This window comes from Heterodontus francisci, chromosome 32 (genome assembly GCF_036365525.1).
Source record: "Heterodontus francisci isolate sHetFra1 chromosome 32, sHetFra1.hap1, whole genome shotgun sequence".
Lineage (NCBI taxonomy): Eukaryota > Metazoa > Chordata > Chondrichthyes > Heterodontiformes > Heterodontidae > Heterodontus > Heterodontus francisci.
In genome coordinates, this window is record NC_090402.1 from 33,614,319 (window position 1) to 33,639,726 (window position 25,408).

A 25,408-nucleotide genomic window follows, 5' to 3' on the forward strand; every position below is an offset into this window, starting at 1 on the left:
TGCTGCTGGAGGTTGGGCTGGTAAGATTTGACAGTGCAGGCTCAGAGGTCTCTTCCTCCGCTGACTCCTCGGGAACTTGTCTTTGGAGCATGGGCTCCTGCCCCTCTGCAGCTGGTCATGTGGGAGATGGTGACATAAGAAAAGATGGTGATGAGAGGTCGGGACAGTCAGCAGATGCTTCTGATGCTTAAAATATTAAGATGACAGCTTAGGCATTGACAGCTGGTTACATAGCCAGCATTGCCATGCATCCCCAGAACATGGCAATGTTGAGATGTTTTCACCTGTTTGCAGTGCACTTCTGCTTCATCGTCCCCAGTGTTCCTGTGGCTGGACACTCTGGCCACATCAAGGGCCTGCTCCTCGAAACGTGTCAGTACTGCAAGCTGTGGCAGCCCACCATCCAGACGTGCCTTCTCATTCTCCCAAGTGTTCAACTCACTTTTGGCCTGCAAGATGAAAAATGATGCCGTTAGGATAATGCCTCATACCCTCTCCACTTTCTGCTTCACATTCACAGACGATATTGCAGCCTGTGCTCCAGCCTCTTGACCAGCAACACTAGGTACTGGATCTATGCTTAAGGGTCAGCAAGGGACCTGAGCACACTGCTCTCCCATGATTAGGAAAACTCTATATGCCCTCAGGATGCCCCTCCCTTTTGATCTGGTGACTGCTGACGCAGAAGCATGCCATCTCTGTCTCTCATGCCACTCACCTTGCCAGACATAATGAGGTCATTGAAACATTTCCTGCACTGCACTCAGTTCCTCCTCACCACTCCTCTGCTGCTGACCTTGTGTGTCACCTCCAGTCATGTCCTCTTAGTGAGTCTTGAGGGCCACCTGGTGCCGCTAACAGGGAAGAGAATATCCATGTGTGTAGTCACCACCTCCAGCATCACCTTGAATGAGACATCAGCAAAATGGGTGGACTGCCCTGGCACAGGTCCCTCTCTGCCCATTGCCCTCTCCATAGATCGTCCTTCCATTTTCCAGATGGACGGCAGTCTCAGCAGTTTAAATCGGGCCCACTGCTGTCTTAGTCCCCCCTCCTCCCTGCGTTCGCTGCCGGTAATTGGGCAGCGATCACGACTCTGGGCTAATTAAGCTATTTGCAACTTAAAATTGGCACACGTGCGCGTTTACACGTTGCTGCGGGGTTGAGACCCAGAAGTCATAGTGACGACAGGGTTCTGACCCGGCAATTGAAATCCCGCTCGGAGTATTGGAAGAAGTGAATCATATAAAACAAATGAATCTTAGAATAATTTCTTGCTTGTTTAGGGCCTTCATCAATGTTTAATTTTATAACTGCCAGTTTTTGCTGTACAGTAGGAAGATAGAGGCCTGAAATTTATATTGTACAAAGTTGCTGTCCGAATATTTGGTTGGCTTTTGATTTTAAATGGGTTTTGTTAATATGGTAGACAAAGAAATTCAAAACACATGCTGTAATTGTACATATATGCCCAGATTTTGCCGTCAGTGCAAAGCAATGGTGCTTGTCACTGACCTCTAAGAAAACTGCCCACAATGATCTAGCAACCTCTGTGGCGGTAATTTCCCCTTTCCTGACAGCAGTTTAAATCTCGCATAAAGTCAAGGAGATATCTGTGTGCAGCAGCAGTGATGTCAGTAAGCAAGTAAACAACCAATCACATTGAAGTATTCTCACATCGCAAAGCAGGAAATTAAAAACACTTAAAAGCCTTCACATTAAATTTACATTTTCAGATAGCAAAATAAATGTATGACTGTATTAAGATAAAAGCTAAAATAAAGAGAAACAGACCCTTTTTTTAAAAAAAAAGAACTGTTTTATGTTTTTATAAATATGTGGAATTTTTAATCTTTGTGGAGAAATTTGGCATTCCACAATATAAAATGAGCTTTTCAGGGCCAGTAAGGGTGTTTGGCAGTAACTATGAAGTTAGTGTGCCATTAAGAACACAGTTACCCTCATCTAACAAGGTGTAACTTTTTCAAGGCTTTTTACAGTGAGACTAACAGTTTCGAAGTGGAAGTTCTCATCAATTTATAATTGCAAGGGTGATTGTCGTTTGTGGGAACCTCTGCAGTGCACTCTCTTGAGTAGCAGAGACTTACTACCAGCAACTTTGGGATTTCCATGTTTTTCTGTGCATGTCTGGACTCCCAAAGTTGCTGTCAGTTTCAGTGAAGTAATGGCGACAAAGGCTGACAGTTTCACTGTTATTACCACTGCAAAATACAAATCTTTGTCATGTCATATTACATGGCATGCTTTCAAATTCCCAATATTTTAGTAGTACAAGCTTAGAAAAATTCACGTTTAATTTTATCGGGCATCGATACTAGTGATCAGAATTTTGTGTGCTGAAGTGTAGAATTTGATGCCTCATCAGTTTACTTTTCTGAACTAAAAAATAGAAATTCTAGCAGTGTACTGGATTTTAAAAAAAATCTTGCACTACATTTTAATATTTTGGAAATTATAATTACCTTAGCAAACAGATTACAGGCACTAAAATATAGGCATTGAAATATTTCGATAGCAATCAGTTGTGACTAAACTGAACAGGAAACATGCTTTCTTTTTATTCACAGCTTTTCAAAAAAGTAGATTCTGATAGCTCATTTCAATAATTACTCAGTTACAGCTGACAGTAAAATAGTGCAAAAGGCTGCCTAAATAAGCAGAAATCAAACTTTTTATTCCTTTTTCAATAATAATACCAAATTATTGGTTCGATGGTTCACTTACTTAGAGTGATAGAATGGTAGGCATTCATGACCATTACGTTTCAGCTAGTGAAAGTGTTACTTTTCAGCTGAAACTATCTGTGTGCATTGTACAGTGGAGTTGTTCTGTGTCCCAGAGGTTGTTTCATTGTCTCATTTGAATGCTCTTATTCAGCTTTTGTCTTAAATGTGTTTCTTTGTACCATTCGGAGCATTTGTATATGTGTGTGCGTGTATGTTTCCGTTCACTGTTTGTAGCAAGTGTGATTCTGTGCTTCTGATGTTCAGTTGTAGGATTTAAAACTGCTAATCTTAGTGACAAGCCTGACTGTTACTGCGGAACTGCACACCTTGGGTATTAGTATACGAGAAATGTTTGAATTCTTTTTGTTTCACAGTTGCCTTTCTCAATTATATTCTTATTTTGAACTTTTATAGTTTATCCCTTATTCCAAAGCAAAGTTCTTCTTTAATGCAAGCACAGAATCAGAACTTGCCTTCACATGTTCACATTTACTAAGGAGCTGTGCTGCTGCTTGATGATAGCACCCAACAAATGACATTTTGTTACATCTGGAAACGGATGGCATTTGCTTGTGGTGCTGATCTTTACTTTTGGCAAGGATGATTGCGTTAGGATTATGAAGAATGCATGCTTCAGTGCAAAAATAACACCTAGGTGAATTTAATTTAGTCTCATTTAAAAAGGTAGATTTTCCATTTGATCTGAGGATTACTTTTGACTCAAATGACATTCTGTTGCTTTCCCCTGTTGTTTAAATACTGCGTGTGGTTACATTTCAAGTCGGAGGAGATTTAAGGTGAATAATATTTCTATATGAATTTCATGAAAAATGCAGCTTTATATTACATTTTTGTTACTTGTTATTTATAGCAAGGATCAACAGAAGGCATTCAAGTCAATGTCTGTTTGGGAGCAAAGAACTTCTCAGCTAAGGCGCCAGCACCTGTTAACTAGTCAAGAGGCCCTGTTTAATGAACTTGATGATGAGCAGCGTAGAATGTATGTCTCCTCCCATCAAATCCGGCCAGATATGAAAACCCACTTGGATCGACCTTTGGTAGTGGAACCCAGGAAAGACATAAGGAACAACAATGACAAAATCCGTCCAAATGACTGCCAAGATAGCGAACATGAAAGGCTAGTCCAGCCTGAGAGCTGTGAGGTACCAAAACGGCACCATCGCCATCGAGACAAATCGAACGAGCACGAGAAGGGAGATGGCACAATTGACAATGGAGAATCTGGGGCTAACAGCAAGGATGAACAACGTCGCTCCCACAGGAGCAGAAGCAAAGAGACTGAGAGAGACCAGGAAGAAAGGGTTAAGGAGGGAAAGGGTGAGCGAAGCAGAAGCCGAGAAGGAGGAAGGAGGCATCATCACCACCAGCAGAGCTCTGTGGACGAGCCTACTGAAAAAGAACACAGGCGCCATCGGCCTCACCGGCATTTGACAGACCAACAGTCCAAGGAAGGAAATGGCACAGTCAACGGCACAAAGAATGAAAGGCGGACACGTGCTAAAGATGGGTCACGCTCAGGAAATCGAGAGGGAGATGTATCCAGTAGAAGTCAAAACGCAGAGGGAGCAGAAAGACGACGCAGGCACAGACAGAAGGCACTCTCAACCTATGAGTCAGAGGAGAAGAGAGAGAATGATGAAAAGGAAGGAGAGACTGTATTACGAGAACGACGGAATCATAAAGTGAAGTAAGTTTTCATGAAGTTATTGCTAAAGTGTTTATGTGTAGTCTCTGGGTTCTGGATACAGTAACATAGAGTATACTCCTTGTAAAAGCAGACATCACTTTGCAGATTTTCAATATATATCACAAAGTAGTTGTATGTTACCCATCTGGGAATGTTTCGCCATTTGTATATGCAAACTTTACAGAATTTATGTAGCTGTTAAGTCCATCTCAGATGGACAAATGTTGTTCATTCACCAGTTCCTGCATATCAATTCCTGCTATGATGTATTTCCAATATATACATTTTATAGCTTATGTATGTAAGAGTTAGCACACATTCATGAGCAGTACTGTTCTAAATGAAAGTGAACTGTCTGCTTTTATTTAGTGTGAGCTGTAACTAGAACATAAAAGCTAGAGTGTTGGCTAGACGGATTGACTCTAGCCTATGAATGTTTTCCCAAATACAGTCAAATTCATTTTATATTCACGTGCACATCTGCTTCCGTGTAAAGTGACCTTCTGAAGTTTCATAGAATGACAGCAGATTCATCAATTATTAAGAATTTAAGAATAAAACAGATGAGCCATAACAGTAGAGGAAAAATGGATTTAAGTTCCTCCAGACTGATACATTGAAATCCTTTAAATTAATTTCTTGCACAGAGATTTATCAAATTGTCCTTTAACTTCTGGCCCTTAGACTTGCGCCCAACCTAATGGGCTGAGAACCTTAATTTCTCTGGCTGCATTGAGTCCTATGGTTAAAGAGTTTGCTCACTTTGTAAAGCTGTTTTTAATTCAGTCCAGTTCCCAGTGGGTGCTGAACAAAGATATCGTTAATTCAGCACCAATCTCATTCACAGAGATTATAAGGAATGGTTTGAGTGGGAATTGGACAAAGAACACACTGATGTAGTAAAGTCAACAGATGTGATTAAGATTCATTGTTGGGGAGAATGGAGGGAGCAACTGTCTGTTGCTAACTGACTTGAGCATGCTTGGCAGGGGGAATCCAACCCACCCACTTCTGGTTTTAATGGAATCGGGGCAGGGGTGGGGAGGACAGCCAACCAACCCACTCGTAATTTAAATATTATAATGAGAATTAACCAGAATTTAAAATTTAACCCAGGTCGGCCAGGTTTTCTGAGTCTCGGGAAACCTGGAATCTAATAGGAGGGGATAACTGCTGGATCCAAGAGGTACGTGCCTTTCCACTTACCTGTTGGATCCAGTTTACTTGCTTCACGCACCCCCTGCAATTGGACACCCCCCCAACATAATTTCCCACTCACCCCGACCTGACTTACCCTTACCCTGATCATTCCGGTCACCCCCCAACCCCTGACCCTTCTGATTTCCCCCAACCCCTGACCATTCCAATCTCCCTCCACCCGCCATCCCCGACCTTTCTGATTTTTCACCTCACCCTGACCCTTCAAGTTTCCCCCGACCCTTCCAATCTCTCCTGACCCTTCTAACCTCTCCATTATCCTTCCGATCTCCTTCCCTCCCTCCTATCAACCCTTCCAATCTCCCATGTGCTACCAACCCCAATCTTTCCCCAACCCTGGCCTCCAGTTTTCCCCTCTGGCCTCCAATCTTTCTCTCCCCGCACCCTTGCCCCAACCCCGGCCAATCTGATTTCCCCCCACGCCCCCCTCCCCAGCTGTGGCCTGGTGCTGAAGGCCTACCCACCCAACAGCATCTCAATCTGGCTAGCTGCAGCCAAGAAATGGAGGAAAATTCATCCTTCCAGGAATCCTAACTGCAAAATTGCCAACTTACCGCTCCCTACCTGCCTTGAAGTTAAGATTGGGACAGTTTATGCCAACTGTGGATATATAAATAGAAAGGTTATTCCATTTCTCAGCATTAATATCTCTTGCCTCAACAAGAACAAAAATAAACTTATTCCCAAAAACTGATGATTGAATTTTAGCCAGAGGAAGTGAACTTTGAAAAGCTGTAATATATACTCTTGTTATGGACAAGGAGCTAGCTTGAGGTAAAGGAAAGAGAAGGTGAAGGACAGGGTAGATCGGATCTTTTTAAATGATCACTTCCAGTATAAACTGGAGGAAAAAAAATCTTAAGGATTGAAAATGGAAGGCTATTGCATTTTTCTTACTTAGTAGCGAATGGAATTTTCTTCTCCTTTGTTGTATAAATGCAAAGCATAATTTTTCTTAACAATTAAGGCAGATGTATGGGTGGTTGGTCTGGGAAATGGAAAATGTATTGGTGCAGTGGAAGCTGGAACTGAGACATATTTTGGGGCAGAGTGGAGGGAGCTTTATCCTTCATCTGGCTGTGCAATACCCGACTTGAGCATGCCTGATGCTTTCACCTGCAAAGTGTTAAACCGAAGGAAATTCTACAAGGGGTATTTTATGCATCAGTTGAATGAACCCCTCACTTGTATATTTTCATGTATTATTCTTGAGCACATGAAGTCCAATCATTGTGAACATCTCTATGATAATATGTGGAAACTGCTCTCCTCCACTGGCCAGCAATAGATGGGTTTACTCTTGTCTCTGATGTGAGACTCTGCCTTTCTCAGATAGCCCATATGTTAGGCTGGCTGCACAATTACCGCGATTCATGTGGTTGCAGCTGATGGATCTGAATGTCAGAAGGACAGAAAATGTCTAGGCTTTAAATCAACTGCAGGGTTTTGAAAATTTGGTCAGTAATGGCTAATGAAAATTAAACACAATATATAAATGGGTAATTGTTTAAATATAGCAGATCAAATGTGCTGAGATCTGAAAGAGAATTCTCTAAAAGAATAGTATTAGAATTAATGGGTCATTAAAATCCATTCCAGTTGAAGGATTTTTTTCATAATGGCATTACAAAGCATTATAAATGATAATCATTGAGAGCATTTTTGATCATTAGTTCGTTATTATTTAACGTTTACCCACAAATATCCTGGCTAAAGAAAGTCAGTGAGTGGGTTGAATTTTTTCTTTCCTTAAACCAATGGCGCTAAGGCCAATTGTAGACCATCTGACCAGTACCCTTTTTAAACTAGGTCCTTTCTAGTATAGGGCCCAGCTACTCATTGGATAAACCCACTCAGCCATTAGATGAGACACATGGTGATTTTTCTTACTGATAATGAAGGCCTCACATGTAAGGAATTAACTAAATTGAATAACATTACAAGAAGGATTGTCTTTTAAAAGTGCATTGAATGTGGAATGGTCTGATTTTCAGCTCAAATCCATTCATTATGATTTTGAAGGAAAGGTCATGGGTAAATTGCAGAGTCTTGCCTGTTAAGCTGATGTTGCCATGTCAAAACGTATCACAACACAATTTATACTGATCAGAGAATGTTCTTATAATCTGTCGTTGTCATGACCGGTGACCTTTTAATGCTTTTTTAAGAATATGGAGACTTTGTTTTGATAAATATTATCAAATTTTAACAGGGAGAGCCAGATGCCTGTGGACACTGCCATGTTGGGGACCACATCACTGCCACCTACTGGTGGTTTGAAGCACTTTCCCCAGCAACCAGAGGATGCCGACAATCAGAAGAATATTAAGCTTGTGACGCTACCGGGAGGAGATGCAGAGCACACCATCACTGTCAACATCCCAGTCACCGTCACTGCTCCTCCTGGAGAGACCACATTACTCCCAAGTGAGTGACACAATAAACTGCATAGCAGAAGGGAAAAAAGTGGTCCTTTTTTTTTAAGGGACCTGGAACTGGTTTTTCATATTTCACATACTGCAGTCAGATCCATGAGGCACCTAAGGGTAATAGGGAGTGGTTCATTTTAGAATAATAGCTCACGATTGTAATTTTAGTGCAGAAAAATCAATCCTACTGCTTGTCCGAGCATCAATGATCATGAGATCTTAAATCTCGCAATTAGACCCCCTGAGGTACCAGTATGGAATGGTTGAAAGGTTGGCCATTTGGTCCAGTCTGTTGAAAATTTGAACCAGGAATGTTGGGTGACTTGCGTGCAACTTTAGGGGGTCAGGCCAGAGACAGTCTGCACGTGCTGTCAGAACTAGGCGGTGGCGTAGTGGTATTATCACTGGACTAGTAACCCAGAGACCCAGGGTATTTCTCTGCGGACATGGGTTCGAATCCCACCACAGCAGAAGGTGGAACTTGAATTTAATTAATAAATCTGGAATTAAAAGCTAGTCTAATGATGGCCATGAAACCATTGTCGATTGTTGTAAAAACCCATCTGGTTCACTAATGTCCTTTAGGGAAGGAAATCTGCTGTCCTTACCTGGTCTGGCCTACGTGTGACTCCAGACCACAGCAATGTGGTTAACTCTTACATGCCCTCTGAAATGGCCTAGCAAGCCACTCAGTTGTACCTAACCGCTACAAAGTCAATAAAAAGGAATGAAACCGGATGGACCACCCGGCATCGAGCTTGGCACCGGAAATGACAACGGCAAACCCAGCCCTGTCGACCCTGCAAAGTCCTCCTTACTAACATCTGGGGGCTTGTGCCAAAGTTGGGAGAGCTGTCCCACAGACTAGTCAAGCAACAGCCTGACATCATCATACTCACGGAATCATACCTTACAGACAATGTCCCAGACACTGCCATCACCATCCCCAGGTATGTCCTGTCCCACCGGCAGGACAGTGATATACAGAAGGGAGGGAATTGCCCTGGGAGTCCTCAACATCGACTCCGGACCCCATGAAGTCTCATGGCATCAGGTCAAACATGGGCAAGGTAACCTCCTACTGATTACCACTTACCGCCCTTCCTCCGCTGATGACTCAGTATTCCTCCATGTTGAATACCACTTGGAGGAAGCACTGAGGGTGGCAAGGGCACAAACTGTACTCTGGTTGGGGGACGTCCATGTCCATCACCAAGAGTGGCTCGGTAGCACCACTACTGACCGAGCTGGCCGAGTCCTAAAGGACATAGCTGCTAGACTGGGTCTGCGGCAGGTGGTGGGGGAACCAACACGAGGGAAAAACATACTTGACCTCATCCTCACCAATCTGCCTGTCGCAGATGCTTCTGTCCATGACAGTATTGGTAGGAGTGACCACCGCACAGTCCTTGTGGAGACGAAGTCCCGCCTTCAGATTGAGGATACCGTCCATCATGTTGCGTGGTACTATCATCGTGCTAAATGGGATAGATTTCGAACAGATCTAGCAATACAAAACTGGGCATCCATGTACTCAACCACAATCTGTAACCTCATGGCTCGGCTTATCCCCCACTCTACCATTACCATCAAGCCAGGAGACCAACCCTGGTTCATCAAAATGAGGTGTCAACCTGGTGAAGCTACAGCCCAGGACTACTTGCATGCCAAACTGCATTACAAGCATGCGATAGACAGAGCTAAGCGATCCCATAACCAACGGATCAGATCTAAGCTCTTCAGTCCTACCACATCCAGCCGTGAATGGTGGTGGACAATTAAACAACTAACTGGAGGAGTTGGCTCCACAAATATCCCCATCCTCAATGATGGGGGAGCCCAGCACATCAGTGCGAAAGATAAGGCTGAAGCATTTGCAACAATCTTCAGCCAGAGGTGCCGAGTTGATGATCCATCTCGGCCTCCTCCTGAAGTCCCCAGCATCACAGATGCCAGACTTCAGCCAATTCGATTCACTCCGCATGATATCAAGAAACGACTGAAGGCACTGGATACTGCAAAAACTATGGGCCCTGACAATATTCCAGCAATAGCACTGAAGACCTATGCTCCAGAACGTGCCGCGCCCGTAGCCAAGCTGTTCCAGTACAGCTACCACATTGGCATCTACCCTGCAATGTGGAAAATTGCACAGGTATGTCCTGTACACAAAAAGCAGGACAAGTCCAACCCGTCCAATTACCGCCCCATCAGCCTACTCTCAATCATCAGTAAAGTGATGGAAGGTGTCATCAACAGTGCCATCAAGCGGCACTTGCTTAGCAATAACCTGCTCAGTGACGCTCAGTTTGGGTTCCGCCATGGCCACTCAGCACCTGACCTCATTACAGCCTTGGTTCAAACATGGAATAATGAGCTGAACTCAAGAGGTGAGGTGAGAGTGACTGCCCTTGACATCAACGCAGCATTTGACCGAGTATGGCATCAAGGAGCCCTCGCAAAACCGAGGTCAATGGGAATCAGGGGGAAAACCCTCCGCTGGCTGGAGTCATACCTAGCACAAAGGAAGATGGTTGTGATTGTTGGAGGCCAATCATCTGAGCTCCAGGACATCACTGCAGGAGTTCCTCAGGGTAGTATCCTAGGCCCAACCATCTTCAGCTGCTTCATCAATGACCTTCCTTCAATCATAAGGTCAGAAGTGGGGATGTTCGCTGATGATTGCACAATATTCAGCACCATTCGTGACTCCTCAAATACTGAAGCAGTCCGTGTAGAAATGCAGCAAGACATGGACAATATCCAGGCTTGGGCTGATAAGTAGCAAGTAACATTCGCGCCACACAAGTGCCAGGCAATGACCATCTCCAACAAGAGAGAATCTAACCATCTCCCCTTGACATTCAACGGCATTACCATCGCTGAATCCCCCACTATCAACATCCTAGAGGCTACCATTGACCAGAAACTGAACTGGAGTAGCCATATAAATACCGTGGCTACAAGAGCAGGTCAGAGGCCAGGAATCCTGCGGCGAGTAACTCACCTCCTGACTCCCCAAAGCCTGTCCACCATCTACAAGGCACAAGTCAGGAGTGTGATGGAATACTCTCCACTTGCCTGGATGGGTGCAGCTCCAACAACACTCAAGAAGCTTGACACCATCCAGGACAAAGTAGCCCGCTTGATTGGCACCCCATCTACAAACATACACTCCCTCCACCACCGATGCAGAGTGGCAGCAGTGTGTACCATCTACAAGATGCACTGCAGCAATGCACCAAGGCTTCATAGACAGCACCTTCCAAACCCGCGACCTCTACCAACTAGAAGGACAAGGGCAGCAAATACATGGGAACACCACCATCTGCAACTTCCCCTCCAAGTCACACACCATCCTGACTTGGAACTATATCGCCGTTCCTTCATTGTCGCTGGGTCAAAATCCTGGAACTCCCTTCCTAACAGCACTGTGGGTGTACCTACCCCACATGGACTGCAGCGGTTCAAGAAGGTAGCTGACCACCACCTTCTCAAGGGCAATTAGGGATGGGCAATAAATGCTGGCCTGGCCAGCGACGCCTACAAATCCCATGAATGAATAAAAAAAAACTGAATGTCACTGGCAACAGTGTCCCTCCGCTTTTTCCTATTGGTGCAAGCCAATGCTAATTGCAAGCCGCTGTTGTTTATCTCAGTGTTATAGCCTTAATATTCTTATCTTAAACTGACAGCTGCCACCCCACTCATTGATTTCCTCGTGGTACTTCCTCTAACTGCGCCTCAGTCCGCTGCCTGCCAAACATGGCCCCTGTGGCCTTCAGCTTTCTTGAAGCTTATGTCTTTGTATAGACATGAAAAGAGAGTCAGTTAGCCCTGATCAATTGGCAGATATCCATTCAGCAAAATCAGGAAGTAGGAGACAGTTTGAGATCCACAACTGTTTTATTCTCAATCCACTGTTCAGTACCAATACCAGTTTCCATTTTTCCCTTCTGGACTAACTCCCTGTCCAGAAGTAACTCCCCTGACTGGGGAAAAACCCAACCCTTAAATACAAGCTGCAATGAGCATCACTTGCTCTCTATGAGCTCTGAAGTAAGTCCTGGTTAATTAAAGGGACCAGCATTTTCAACATTGTCAGGCCCCACCCTTGAGCCTCCAGCCAGTGCAGGCAGGTGGAGCTGCCCAGTGTCATGTCTTGAAAACCTTATCTTAATCAGGTATACAAAAATCATCCAAAAGTTAACACATTTGCTTCTCAAATCAGGAATTTGAAGTGCAAGCTGGGAGGAGTTTTTGTCAGTATGTCTGAGGCAATCATGTGATGGGTCTGCAAATCTACCAAACTGAGTGTTGCATTTTTGGATTTTCTGAAGGCTTTCGATGAGGTGTTACAAAAGAGACCTGTTATAAGAATTAAGGCACTTGATATTAAAGGGAATGTAACCAAATGGATGGAGATATGGCTCAGGAAGGAAAACAAACAAATATGGATGATTAAATGTTCTCACATTGCTCGGGTGTGTGCTGGGTCTCTTTGGTATTCCATTTATAAGAAATAATTTAGACATAAATTACACAAAGAATGATATTGAGGTTTATTGTTGAACTTGTTCAAGACCATGATTAGGCTGAAGTGGGACCTTTATGTAAAGTTCTGGACATTTAGTAATAGGAAGGAACAGGTACAATGAAGATTCGCCAGAGTAATGCCAGGAAGAAAAGAAACTTAGGGCTTTTTCACTGACACAGAGAAGATTAAGGAGAAACTAATTGGGGTTTTCAAATTCATGACATGCTTGGGAGGGCAAAGAGTGAAGGATCATTCCCACTAGTTGGTGAACAAGTGAAGAATGGACTGAGGATTATTATCAGAAGAACGATGTAAAATATGCTTTTTCACATAGAGGGATACCAGAACATGGAGTGCTTTACCACAAGTGTCTGTTAATGTAGAAAATAACACAATTAAAAAGAGAATTGGGTAAGTATTTGAAAAGCAAAAATATAAGGCAGCAAAATGGGATTATAGTAATTACCTCCAGTTGACGGACTTGCTTTACACAGGTCCCGTCCTGTGCTGTAATTCTACTAAAATAGATCTCAGATTGAAGGTGGGTTACACCCTCCAAATTACCATGAAGGGTCACATTAAATTGGTACTTTGTGTTTGGATCTTTTCTGTTTCTATACAGAATCTATAGTTGTAAAACAACATTTTCATACCTTTTCAGATGTGAGTTACCAGGTAAATAGCAACCAATTTAGATTACAAATGCTTAAAAATATATGCAGTTTGGGGCCTTACACAGTTATACAATTTCAAACATGTGGGTAGAGTTACTGACTGATGGAATCCTTGTCAAGAGTTTGGAAACTGCTCGGAATGGGGAGAAGGGCCTCTTGGCAGTGGGTTGGGGTACTGTGGTCTTAGGAGTTGATGGAGCACGAGTTGACTGGACATTATCTACTTAGCAGTTGACACTGCAATGTCTTTGGCTACAGAGGCATATTTGGGTGACTGGTGGGCCTAAGGAAGGGCCCCATACCTCCTGGTGCTTTCTTTGCTTGCTCTGGTAAGCAAATTCCCACATGTGCATATACACATATTTGTTGTGAAACATGTACAGAATGCTTAAAAATAAATTATCTGGGAAGGGCTTCCAAATACATTTAAGAATAACTTTATTTTTCATGTTAATATTTATGCAACTTAGTGTTTTAATAGCAATTGTTCTACTGCAACATTTCTGTTAATTGACCGAACTATACCTTATAGAACGTACTTCTATATCCTTTATGTAGGTTTAGAAGTTAAACTTCAGAAAAGTGTACCCTGATATTTGGGGATAGTAATGGTCCTTGTAATTTTTATTCTGTCTGTTTTTCAGTCAATAGTGTAGGTGTAGATCTGGAAAGTATGACAAAAATGGAGGAAAAGAAAGACATGGACGCTGATGATTTGATCAAAAGTGGGCCGAGGCAGATACCACCATACAGTTCCATGTTCATTTTCAGCCCAACAAACCTGTAAGTACCATTCCTGTAACTCTAGCCAAAAACCAGGGTGGTCAACAGGCAGTAGCACCCCATCATGTCAACATTATTCTTCTAAACCACTTCTTTGTTTCTTTGTTCTCTGAACACTTAATTTCCTAACCATCTTGAAGAATATACACTTGTTTTATGTTACTTCAGGTCTGCAGGAATAATTTGCCTCAAAATAATATTTTGAATTTTAGTTGGTGTGCATCAACAATGAAGAGAACATTTCCCGGAATGACACTTTGAGAAAACATAACTAAATCCCTGTTGAAATTTTTGTTTGGCTAATATTCACCTCATGCACCCATTGCCAACACAATCTGTATGCACTGCCATGCCAGCAGATGTACTGTATCAATAAATGCTTTTGCATACATAGTGTAAACAGATTATACATCAGCAGTAATTTAGATGAAAAAAGTGCTGATTGTATCCTGAAAACAATTACATTCTGCTGATTGATGGGAGCAACTAACTTGGGCTTGAAACTTGCCATTCATTAACTGATACCAATTGAATGATCATCTCTTCGTAAGAGCCCACTCTATACACCAAAATTTGAATAGAAAGCATTATAATAAGAACATTTCATTTTTGAAACTCTAAGACTACCAAGGGACAGAAGTTAAAGGTAAAGAAATTATGTGTAAGAAAGGTAGTCAGATGGACATTTTTTAGCCATAGTTTAATGGAGTTGTGGGAGCATCATTGAAGCAGACAGCATAAAGGGTTTCATGAGACTATGAGATGCATTTCTGGAAAGAGAAGGATTGAAGTATACGCTGAGAAGTCAGAATGTATTCATCCTTCAGAATTAGGCCTTTCCTAAGCTCCTACCCACCATACCCCCACCCCATGATCAGCATTCCTGCACCCCAAATAATTGTTCACAGCCAGACTGTTCATTCCCCTCCCCTACTGAGATCACCTCTTCAAAAAGCAGTGGAACTCTCAGCTCCAGAGAGGAGAGGCCAGATTATTCTCCCCCCTGCCAGTGCCTGTTGGGTGCCAAGCACATGGGCAGCTTGCAACCATATTTTAATGAGGCCTGACCATAAAAATGCTTCAGACCTCTAGCACAGTTCATCGTATGGGTGGTGGGCTCACTCTGTCCATTGCCCACTAGCTGAACAGGCTCACTTGAAAAGCAACCCCCTTGTTTTGCAAAGATTGGAGAAAATCTACATGTTTGGAGTAATAAATCTTTTCACCTCTCCATTTCTCTCTCTTGTTTAAAACTTTTGCAGGGACCACTTGATCAGCCAAGCCTTTTGTCACAACCACCCATTTCCACCTCCAATTTCTCCATCTTTTTGTTACCAATTTCTCTCCATTCACCTTCTTGGAATGCTTTTTTACATTAAGGTTGCTATATTAATGCAAGTTGTCAGTATCACTATCACTCATAAATGCATAAATAATAACATTGAAAGGTTCTTTTCCATTATAATTTGACATGCCACTCAACCTGGCAGAATTTATTTAAATTCTTGACTTCATTAGCATAACCTTCAATGGGAATTTGTTTCAGCAGCTTTAATCCATTTTAATGCACAGCATCCAGCAGAATGATGCCAACTCAGTAATATAAGGTAACCAGAATCCTATTTGGGAAATTACAAAGTTGCAGGATAGGGTACAGGCTGCTGTTTTGTGCTTCAAATTTGTGCTGTCAGGGAAATGCAGACAGAGTTCTACTTTATCTTAAGTAGATTATTCTAGTCAGTGCTCAACAAATGTTGTTCTTAGTAATCTTTCAGAAGACACAGAATATTATGCATCATTGTAGATAGCTGAATTTAGCATTAACTTGAGCATGAGGTGAACGTGAATTGGGGACCTGATGTGTTTTATACAGCCCTCAGATGGCCTTTATCAGACTGTGGACGTATCAAAATATCAATATCAAGTTTCCACGATAATCTAATCACTGTGCACTGATGATGTAAGGGGGAGGGGTAGCTACAACCACAAAGTCCTTTATTTTCCGCTTTCCATGTATCACTGAGAGTTCCTCACCCATTACACATCCACAGATAATAACTGTTAGATGCTTTCAAATTTCAAGTTCCTCTTAGTTTTATTTTTAATTCATTCCTGGGATGTGGGAATCGCTGGCAAGCCTGGCATTTATTGCCCGTCCCTAGTTGTTTTGAGAAGGTGGTGGTCGGACTACTTGAACCATTGGTAGCGGTTTTGATGCATCTAAATTGCTTGCTAGGCCACTTCAGAGGGCAGGTAAGAGTCAAGCACATTGCTTTGTGTATCTGGCGTCACATCGAGGCCAGACTGGAAAAGGATGTTTGGGTTCCTTCCCTAAAGGACATGTTTTTTTTATGGCAATTAGACAGCTTAATGGTTAATATTATTGACTCTAGCTTTTTATTTCTGGATTATATTTTTAACTAAATTCAAATTCTCAAACTGCCATGCTGGGTTTTAAACTCGCATTCTCTGGATCATTAGTCCAGTGTTACCTCTCAAATGATATTCAGTATTTTTTTTCAATCACAGAAGATTCTGAATGTACTTGCAGATTGCCAAACTGGTTAAATTCAGTAGGTGGACACAGGACTGTTTTCCAATGTTTAAATGACTGTGTAAACTCAATCTAATTTGCAGAGTAACCGATAAATTAAATCATCTGTCAGGGTTATGAAAAACCTGGTTTAAAATTATTACCACAGAATTATTCATGTTGCTCTAGGGCATTTATGCATGATACATGTAGAATCCTGTTGGATATATTAATCGCAAACCTAAGCATATAAAACATGAGATGAAGAACTGGAGGAGGCAAATATGCCCTGAATCCTGAATTTTGATAGAACACTTCTACCTGTCAGGCCACCATATTTGTTCTACTTGTACCCTGGCTGTGGCTAAGTCTCCCTGTAGATGACAGAAAGAAAATCAGCTGCATTTCTGGCACTCAGGTGCAGGGTTCAGAGTGAGTGACTTACCAAAAATACCCTTGTAAAGATATCTGCTTGAAGCAGCTAAAAGTTCAAAGCATTTACATGGAAATCTAAATGTCATTAAAGATACATATTCACTGTTTGGAACACAAAATAGATCAAAACAGATTTTGAGTGCTGATTCCAGCAAAGGAGTTTTTCTGAAGCTTTTTATATTCTGTTTTGATGATACTGCAAAACTCACAGTAGGATTTCAGGCATTACGATCAAATAGGTTATCCATATTCATTGTGGGATAATTATTGCCTTACACTCGCAACCTCATACTAAGGATAGAGGTTTTTCTTATTGAGAGAGAGCAAGTTTTCTTGCTAGGAAGTAACCTTGGAATTGTGCTGTGGAATACTTATGACAGTAGTGTGCAAGCTTTATGGCTTTGCTGCTGCTTAAGTGTGTATTATGGATTCTTATAGGTCATGTATGAAGCCCAAATCCATGTTCCCATTAATTTGTACATATATCAAGCTGTGGATGTTAACCAGTTTAGGTTTCCTGCCATAGAACTATCCTCCAATGAGATAAAAATACTAAGAACTGTCCTTTGCAAACCTTCAAGCCCACAATTGAAACAGGACAAACCAGTGAATGAGAAATATAAACACAAATAGATCTGAGTTGCATGGACTTCATGGCAGGATCACAAGGATTCAAGTGCTGGAAATGGCTCTAAGGTAACAGCTTGGGCACCACTAAACTAATTCAAGCAAAATACCTCTCTCTATTTCAGCAGAAATGGTACCCAGTTACCAGCTGAACGTTGAGTGACTGGCTTCTCACTCGGCACCTTGATGGTCACATGGGTGCAATAAATGGTGCCCTGCACCTGCAGGATTCCAGCAATGGAGGCAAACCCCGCTGCCCTTTGTGCCTGCGAGGCCCCATCTGTTTGCAATTGCTCTGCTTTTGCAAAGAGGTTATCAATGACCTGCAAGATGCAATGGTGTGCTACCACTTCAGGGATGCCACCAAGGCCCGCTGCCAATCCTTGGAACAAGCCAGAGGCAATAAAGTTCAAGGCCATAGTGATTTTAACAACTACTGGCAGGGCATGGCAAGCAGTATTTGATATCTGAGTTCTTCTTCAACAAGAGCACAAATCTCAGCTACCCTCTGTCACTTGGCCCTGCTACACAGAGGCTTCTACAATCAGAAGAGCCAAGGAGGCTGAGGATGATGAAGGCGCCTGTGAAGGGTGGCACCCGCATCCTCCTCCGTGACATCCTCAGCCCTTGGTGGGTGCACCAGATGTCTGAAGCCACTGACCGTTCCAGGCTACAAATTGTGACATGCATCCTGTGCATGCCAAGGCTTTGCTCCTGCAGTGATGCCACATATGGCTCTCCATGAGTTTTCCCACTCTGTCAATGGAGGAGCTCATGTGCTCATAGCTTTGAGCCATGGTGGTATGCATGAGCTGGAAGGACTCCTCAATCCTCTGCCCATGACGCCGCACTGCGTCAGGGAACTCCAATATGTGGGAGCACATCTCCTGCAGCTGTTTTAGGGAAAGCTTCCTTTCTTGAGACTCCTGAGCCCTACAGCTGTGCCCAGCTGAGCAGGGATGTGTTTTTCCTCCCTCCTCTGAGGGGGACTGCCCACAGCTCCCTCTGCCTCTGGCATCTCCTTCCCATTAGTGCCATGCTTCTCACTCAGTCACTCTCTAATCACATGCAAGGAGCCACCGAGGTAGGAGTATCTGTGCTGGTGGGCGGTGCACTTGTAAGGTGTGACAGTGCTTCTCTCGTTTTTTGATGCTACCTGGGAGAGAGAGGGTCTGCGTGGATTGGCATCTGCACCTATGGGAGAAACAAGAAAAGATCATGCGAACCATCCTTGGAGAGCAGACACCTTGACAATGCAAATCACTGTTTGCCTTGCTGTCAGATGTGGTGGAGTGCAATGCACCCCCTCAATGACGCATTGACCTCTGTAATCACCATCTCCACCATGACCGCCTATTTCACCAGGGTCGACTTCTTCCTGGTCAGCGATTCTGCCTATTTTCATCACTTGGTCCTCCATGGGCGTTATCAGATGAAATCAGGGGACACCTCCTCCTGTTTGGGCCATTTCCCTCACATTGTGTGCCCATTTCTCCTGAAAGGGTAAAAGAGAGCGAGATAAGACACTGCTGTCCTGTATGGCCAATGTCATCTGCTCCTATTCATTAGAAGATGCATGTTTCAGTGCAAGCAGGTCCTCAACAGCACTATGGCTCTGAGCCATTCTGAGGGGTTATTAAGTGCCCTGGGCACTCACTGCTCCTATGTTCAGGAGCAGCATGCGCCCTGAGGCTCCTCAGCTGGTGTGGCTGCTGGCTGCTGAATACCCAGAGGCTTGTCCTAAGGGTTTGGGCTGCCACTAACCTAGCCAGAGCATATGAGGCCAATGAATTGTTTCCTGCACTGTATCCAGGATCTTCAGGTCACATTTCTGCTGCTCACAATCGCTGCAGTGACCTGCCAGGCTTGCTTCGTTTGTGCGGGTGGCCTCCTCCTGCCACACTCGGGAAGAGGGAAACCCTCTTCTCCCTCATGGCCTCCAACATAGCCTCGAGGTCTGCATCGGAGAACCGAGGGACAGCCCTGCCCTGGGTTCCATGCCTCCAGCTCTCCTGAGACATCTTGAAAAGCACAGCAGGTTGATTTAAACGGCAGCCATTGGTCTATTTAAATCGGGCCAGCACTTTAAAGTCCCACCTGCATTGTCGCCCCCTGTGGCCGCTAATTGGATGGCAAAACCATGTCCATATCAATTAAGGGGTCACCCCATGAATATTGTGCATCATTTCCATTCCCCACCCCCATCCTACCCCAGGGTCAGGTTCACGACCCAGAAATCATCCCGGCTTGCGTTATTTACCCCCCAGTGTGAAAATTCAGCCTGTATTTTATTTATTTAATTACTTATTAATTCAGGTTAATTAGATTAAGATGTACAAAGAGTGGCTTTAATGGTTCATTGTAATTCCTTCTGCTTGGTTGCAGTTTAGCTGGAGGGTGGGTGGCTTATAATCACCACATTGGTGTTCCGTGTGAGAACAGAATTTGTTTTTAAATGGGCTCTCTGAACTTCAAAGGAAAAAGAGTTGACTTGCTAAAATATAACATGATGTCATTTCTATGAATTCACTTCATTGTATGAGATATTGGAACAAAAGAGAGAAGGAAATATATTTTGTGAAAAAGATGTTTGCTAACAGTATGCATTTCCAAAAAGTATTACAATAACTGTTTATGAATCTATTGATTGATACTCCCATTTCTTGCTGCAGTGAATGCTTGTGTCATTTATGACTCCTTTTTTTTAGTATTCGCAGGGCATGCCATTACATAGTCAATCTACGATATTTTGAGATGTGTATCCTGCTGGTGATAGCAATGAGCAGCATTGCATTGGCAGCAGAGGATCCTGTGCACGCAGATTCACCAAGAAATAATGTAAGTAGATGCGGCAACTGATAAACAACTGTTATAAAGTATCACAGTAATATCTCAAGGAACCAGTTCAGCTGTGAATACTCTTAAAACATGCCTAACAAAAAGGAGCTATAACATTACATCCACAGGATAAAGTCTAATTAGTATAGGGCTCAGTAATTTGCCCTTAAATCCTCAAGGGACACAAATTTGGTGTTGGTACAACAATTTTCCTTTACTTTGCATTTGGCTGGCAGCTATTCTGCCATTCTCACCTCCCCCAGACGCATCTTTTGCTTCTTTACTTGACCCATTACTACTCCCTTTGGTCTTGCACCATGAACCCTTTTGTCATTTAATCTCTCCTGCCCTCCATCCTATCACAGACTTCCCTTTTGTTCTTCTTCCCACCCTTCCTCCTTTCACTTGCTCAAAACCTATTACATTTCCAACGTCTCCCAGTTCTGATGAACGGTCACACAGACCTGAAATGTTAACTCTGTTTCTCTCTCCGCAGATGCTGCCTGACCTGATGAATATTTCCAGCATTTTCTGTTTTTATTTCATCAATTTTCCTGCTTATTTATAAATAGCCTTTGATTTGACTATGCAAAATGCTAGGATAATATGTGGATTTGAATTAATGGAAACAGTAACTCTGTAACTCAGTGAAACTAATGGCATGCATCTGTAATCTATTTGTAGTGGGGATGGTGAAAAATGTATTCTTATTACAGTTAAACACATTAGAACAGCTACTCCACTTGCTGAACAATATCTTTACTTTGCTTGCTTTGATAAGATGGTCACATGATGGCCTAGAATATCTGAAATCAGCCAAACCAGCAGAAAAAGAAATCAAGGAATTTTAAGTTTGTTAAAGTGTAACTCGAGCTTCCACGATTTTTAGCATTGATTTAAAATCATTGTGCAGAAAGGCAGCCCCACCCACAAAACTGTCCATGCCCCCAGGTCAATGATAAGGAGTATGCTGAGTTTCTGCCATTTGCCACCATTTGAGAAGGCTCTTCAAATTAAGCTTGTATTTTTTTTTAGGTACGAAGGCACTAGTAGGCATGTTTTAAAAGTTTTTAACCAGAAAACTGAATAGTGGCCACCAATGAAACTAGTAACTGGTTCTGTAGAGTTTTTAAAATTGTTTTCAGTGATTTAAAATAATGGGTGGTGGACTAGACACTTATTAAAAGTGCTTATTCTTGTGATGAACCCATTTTCAGTTGTATTAAGAAAACTGCAGTAGGTTACCACTCTTAAATATACCAAAGAATATTTTTGAATGCACGGGGGAAAAAAATAATGAATTACTTTCTGTTGCGCTGCCCAGTTGTGCTGATTCATGCAAGATTTGCCAGTTTGTTTGATTTGTTTCTTATTATACAAATGAGTTTGAATGGAAACTTGAACAATAAGTTCACTTTCGAAAACCAACACAATTTCAAGTGCAATTTGCACCCATTTTACCAATTGCAACCAAAGCAGAAACTGATATAATTGAACATGGTTCTCATTGTTCTTGATTGTATTTTACAAGCTTCTGTAATGTATTCCCATTCCAATCAATGTTTCCTACACTACTTTTAAATTGTTTATTCTTGAAATAATTAATGAAGCAGCTTTTATTGATATAACCAACAAAAAATACTCTCAATTTACAATTTACATTTTTGCAATACCATGTCCTATGGATAACTGCTTGCATAACTCTGTCGATAATCAAAATAGGAAAATATAAGGGGTTTCTGAAAATAAAGACATTGTTAGTTGGTGGCCAATCTAAAGCAAGACTGCAGATTTATTTTTCCTCAGGGTTATAGATATGTGGAAAGTGCCTTTTTATGAAGGGTACTGTTGTGTTAATCAACTCATTCAAAAAGGAGCTGAAGGGATAGCTCACCAAGAAAGGGACAATGTTCCAAGCGTAAATATAGACGTTTGAGGCACAAATGCTCTTTGAAACCATGCAGCTGCAATCCTTTTAGAACCATGGAAATGTCACTGTGGACTGCAACTAGAAAAGGTTGAATAATTTTGGTTATTCTGATGCCGTAATTGCTGAGTATTTTCCTTGATTACAACTGGGGTTCAGAGGGAACTTATAGTTTGACGATCTTCGATGGGATGTGGGCATCACTTGCTATGCCAGCATTTATTGCCCATCCCTAATTGCCCTTGAGAAGGTGGTGGTGAGCTTCCTTCTTGAACCGATGCAGTCCATGTGAGGTAGGTACACACACAGTGCTGTTAGGAAGGGAGTTCCAGGATTTTGACCCAGCGACAGTGAAGGAACGGGGATATCGTTCCAAGTCAGGATGGTGTGTGACTTGGAGGGGAACTTGCAGGTGGTGATGTTCCCATGCACCTGCTGCTCTTGTCCTTCGAGGTGGCAGAGGTCGTGGGTTTGGAAGGTGCTGTCTAAGGAGCCTTGGTGTGTTGCTGCAGTGCATCTTGTAATGGTACACACTGCTGCCACTGTGTGTCGGTGGTAAAGGGAGTGAATGTTTGTAGATGGGGTGCCAATCAAGCAGGCTGCTTTGTCCTGGATGGTGTTGAGCTTCTTGAGTGTTGTTGGAGCTGCACCCATCCAGGCAAGTGGAGAGTATTCCATCACATTCCTGACGTGCCTTGTAGATGGTGGACAGGCTTTGGGGAGTCAGGAGGTGAGTTACTCGCCGCAGGATTCCTAGCCTCTGACCTGCTCTTGTAGCCACGGTATTTATATGGCTACTACAGTTCAGTTTCTGGTCAATGGTAGCCCCTAGGATGTTGATAGTGGGGGATTCAGCGATGGTAATGCCATTGAATGTCAAGGGGAGATGGTTAGATTCTCTCTTGTTGGAGATGGTCATTGCCTGGCACTTGTGTGGCGCAAATGTTACTTGCCACTTATCAGCCCAAGCCTGGATATTGTCCAAGTCTTGCTGCATTTCTACACGGACTGCTTCAGTATCTGAGGAGTCACGAATGGTGCTGAACAATGTGCAATCATCAGCGATCATCCAAACTTCTGACCTTATGATTGAAGGAAGCTCATTGATGAATCAGCTGAAGATGGTTGGGCCTAGAACACTACCCTGAGCAACTCCTGCAGTGATGTCCTGGAGCTCAGATGATTGACCTCCAATAACCACAGCCATCTTCCTTTGCGCTAGGTATGACTCCAACCAGCAGAGAGTTTTCCCCCTGATTCCCATTGACTCCAGTTTTGCTAGGGCTCCTTGATACCATACCTGGTCAAATGCTGCCTTAATGTCAAGTGCCGTCACTCTCACCTCACCTCTTGAGTTCAGTTCTTTTGTCCATGTTTGAACCAAGGCTGTAATGAGGTCAGGTGCTGAGTGGCCCTGTCGGAACCCAAACTAGGTACAACTGATGCTTGATGGCACTGTTGATGATGCCTTCCATCACTTTGCTGATGATTGAGAGTAGACTGATGGGGCGGTAATTGGCCGGGTTATACTTGTCCTGCTTTTTGTGTACAGGACATACCTGGGCAATTTTCCACATTGCCAGGTAGATGCCAGTGTTGTAGCTATACTGGAGCAGCTTGGCTAGGGGTGTGGCAAGTTCTGGAGCACAGGTCTTCAGTACTATTGCTGGAATATTGTCAGGACCCATAGCTTTTGCAGTATCCAGTGCCTTCAGTCGTTTCTTGATATCACGCGGAGTGAATCGAACTGGCTGAAGACTGGCATCTGTGATGCTGGGGACCTCAGGAGGGGGCCGAGATGGATCATCAACCTGGCACTTCTGGCTGAAGATTGTTGCAAATGCTTCTGCCTTATCTTTCGCACGGATCCTCATTGAGAATGGGGAGATTTGTTTAGCCACCTCCTCCAGTTAGTTGTTTAATTGTCCTCCACCATTCACGGCTGGATGTGGCAGGACTGCAGAGCTTAGATCTGATCCGTTGGTTATGGGATCGCTTAGCTCTGTCTATTGCATGCTGCTTATGCAGTTTGGCATGCAAGTTGTCCTGGGTTGCAGCTTCACCAGGTTGACACCTCATTTTGAGGTGTGCCTGGTTCTGCTCCTGGCACGCCCTCCTGCACTCTTCATTGAGCCAGGGTTGGTCTCCTGGCTTGATGGTAATGGTAGAGTGGGGGATATGCCGGCCCATGAGGTTACAGATTGTGGTTGAGTTCAATTCTGCTGCTGCTGATGGCCCACAGTGCCTCATGGATGCCCAGTTTTGTATTGCTAGATCTGTTCAAAATCTATCCCATTTAGCACGGCAATAGTGCCACACAACGTGATGGACGGTATCCTCAATGTGAAGGTGGGACTTGTGAGTCTCCACAAGGACTGTGCGGTGGTCACTCCTACCAATACAGTCATGGACAGAAGCATCTGCGGCAGGCAGATTGGTGAGGACAAGGTCAAGTACATTGTTCCCTCGTGTTGGTTTCCCAACCACCTGCCGCAGACCCAGTCTAGACCTATGTTCTTTAGTACTCGGCCAGCTCGATCAGTAGTGGTGCTATGATTTAGATTTTTTTAGATTTAGAGATACAGCACAGAAACAGGCCCTTCGGCCCACCGAGTCAGTGCCGACCATCAACCACCCATTTATACTAATCCTACACTAATTCCATATTCCTATCACATCCCCACCTGTCCCTATATTTCCCTACCACCTACCTATACTACGGGCAATTTATAATGGCCAATTTACCTATCAACCTGCAAGTCTTTGGTATGTGGGAGGAAACCGGAGCACCCGGAGGAAACCCACGCAGACACAGGGAGAACTTGCAAACTCCACACAGGCAGTACCTTGCCACTCTTGGTGATGGACATTGAAGTCCCCCACCCAGAGTACATTTTGTGCCCTTGCCACCCTCAGTGCTTCCTCCAAGTGGTGTTCAACACGGAGGAGTAC

At 43.3% G+C, this 25,408-nt stretch overlaps 1 protein-coding gene across 1 annotated transcript in view; it reads left to right on the forward strand.

The window, feature by feature from the left end:
* The window catches only part of cacna1ba (calcium channel, voltage-dependent, N type, alpha 1B subunit, a), a 621,742-nt gene that overhangs the window by 481,165 nt on the left and 115,169 nt on the right, over positions 1 to 25,408 (forward strand). The window contains exons 22-25 of the mRNA XM_068012672.1: positions 3,619 to 4,455; positions 7,886 to 8,100; positions 13,958 to 14,096; positions 20,400 to 20,529. Of these exons, the coding sequence (XP_067868773.1) occupies positions 3,619 to 4,455; positions 7,886 to 8,100; positions 13,958 to 14,096; positions 20,400 to 20,529 (1,321 nt within the window). The remainder of the gene's footprint in view (positions 1 to 3,618; positions 4,456 to 7,885; positions 8,101 to 13,957; positions 14,097 to 20,399; positions 20,530 to 25,408) is intronic.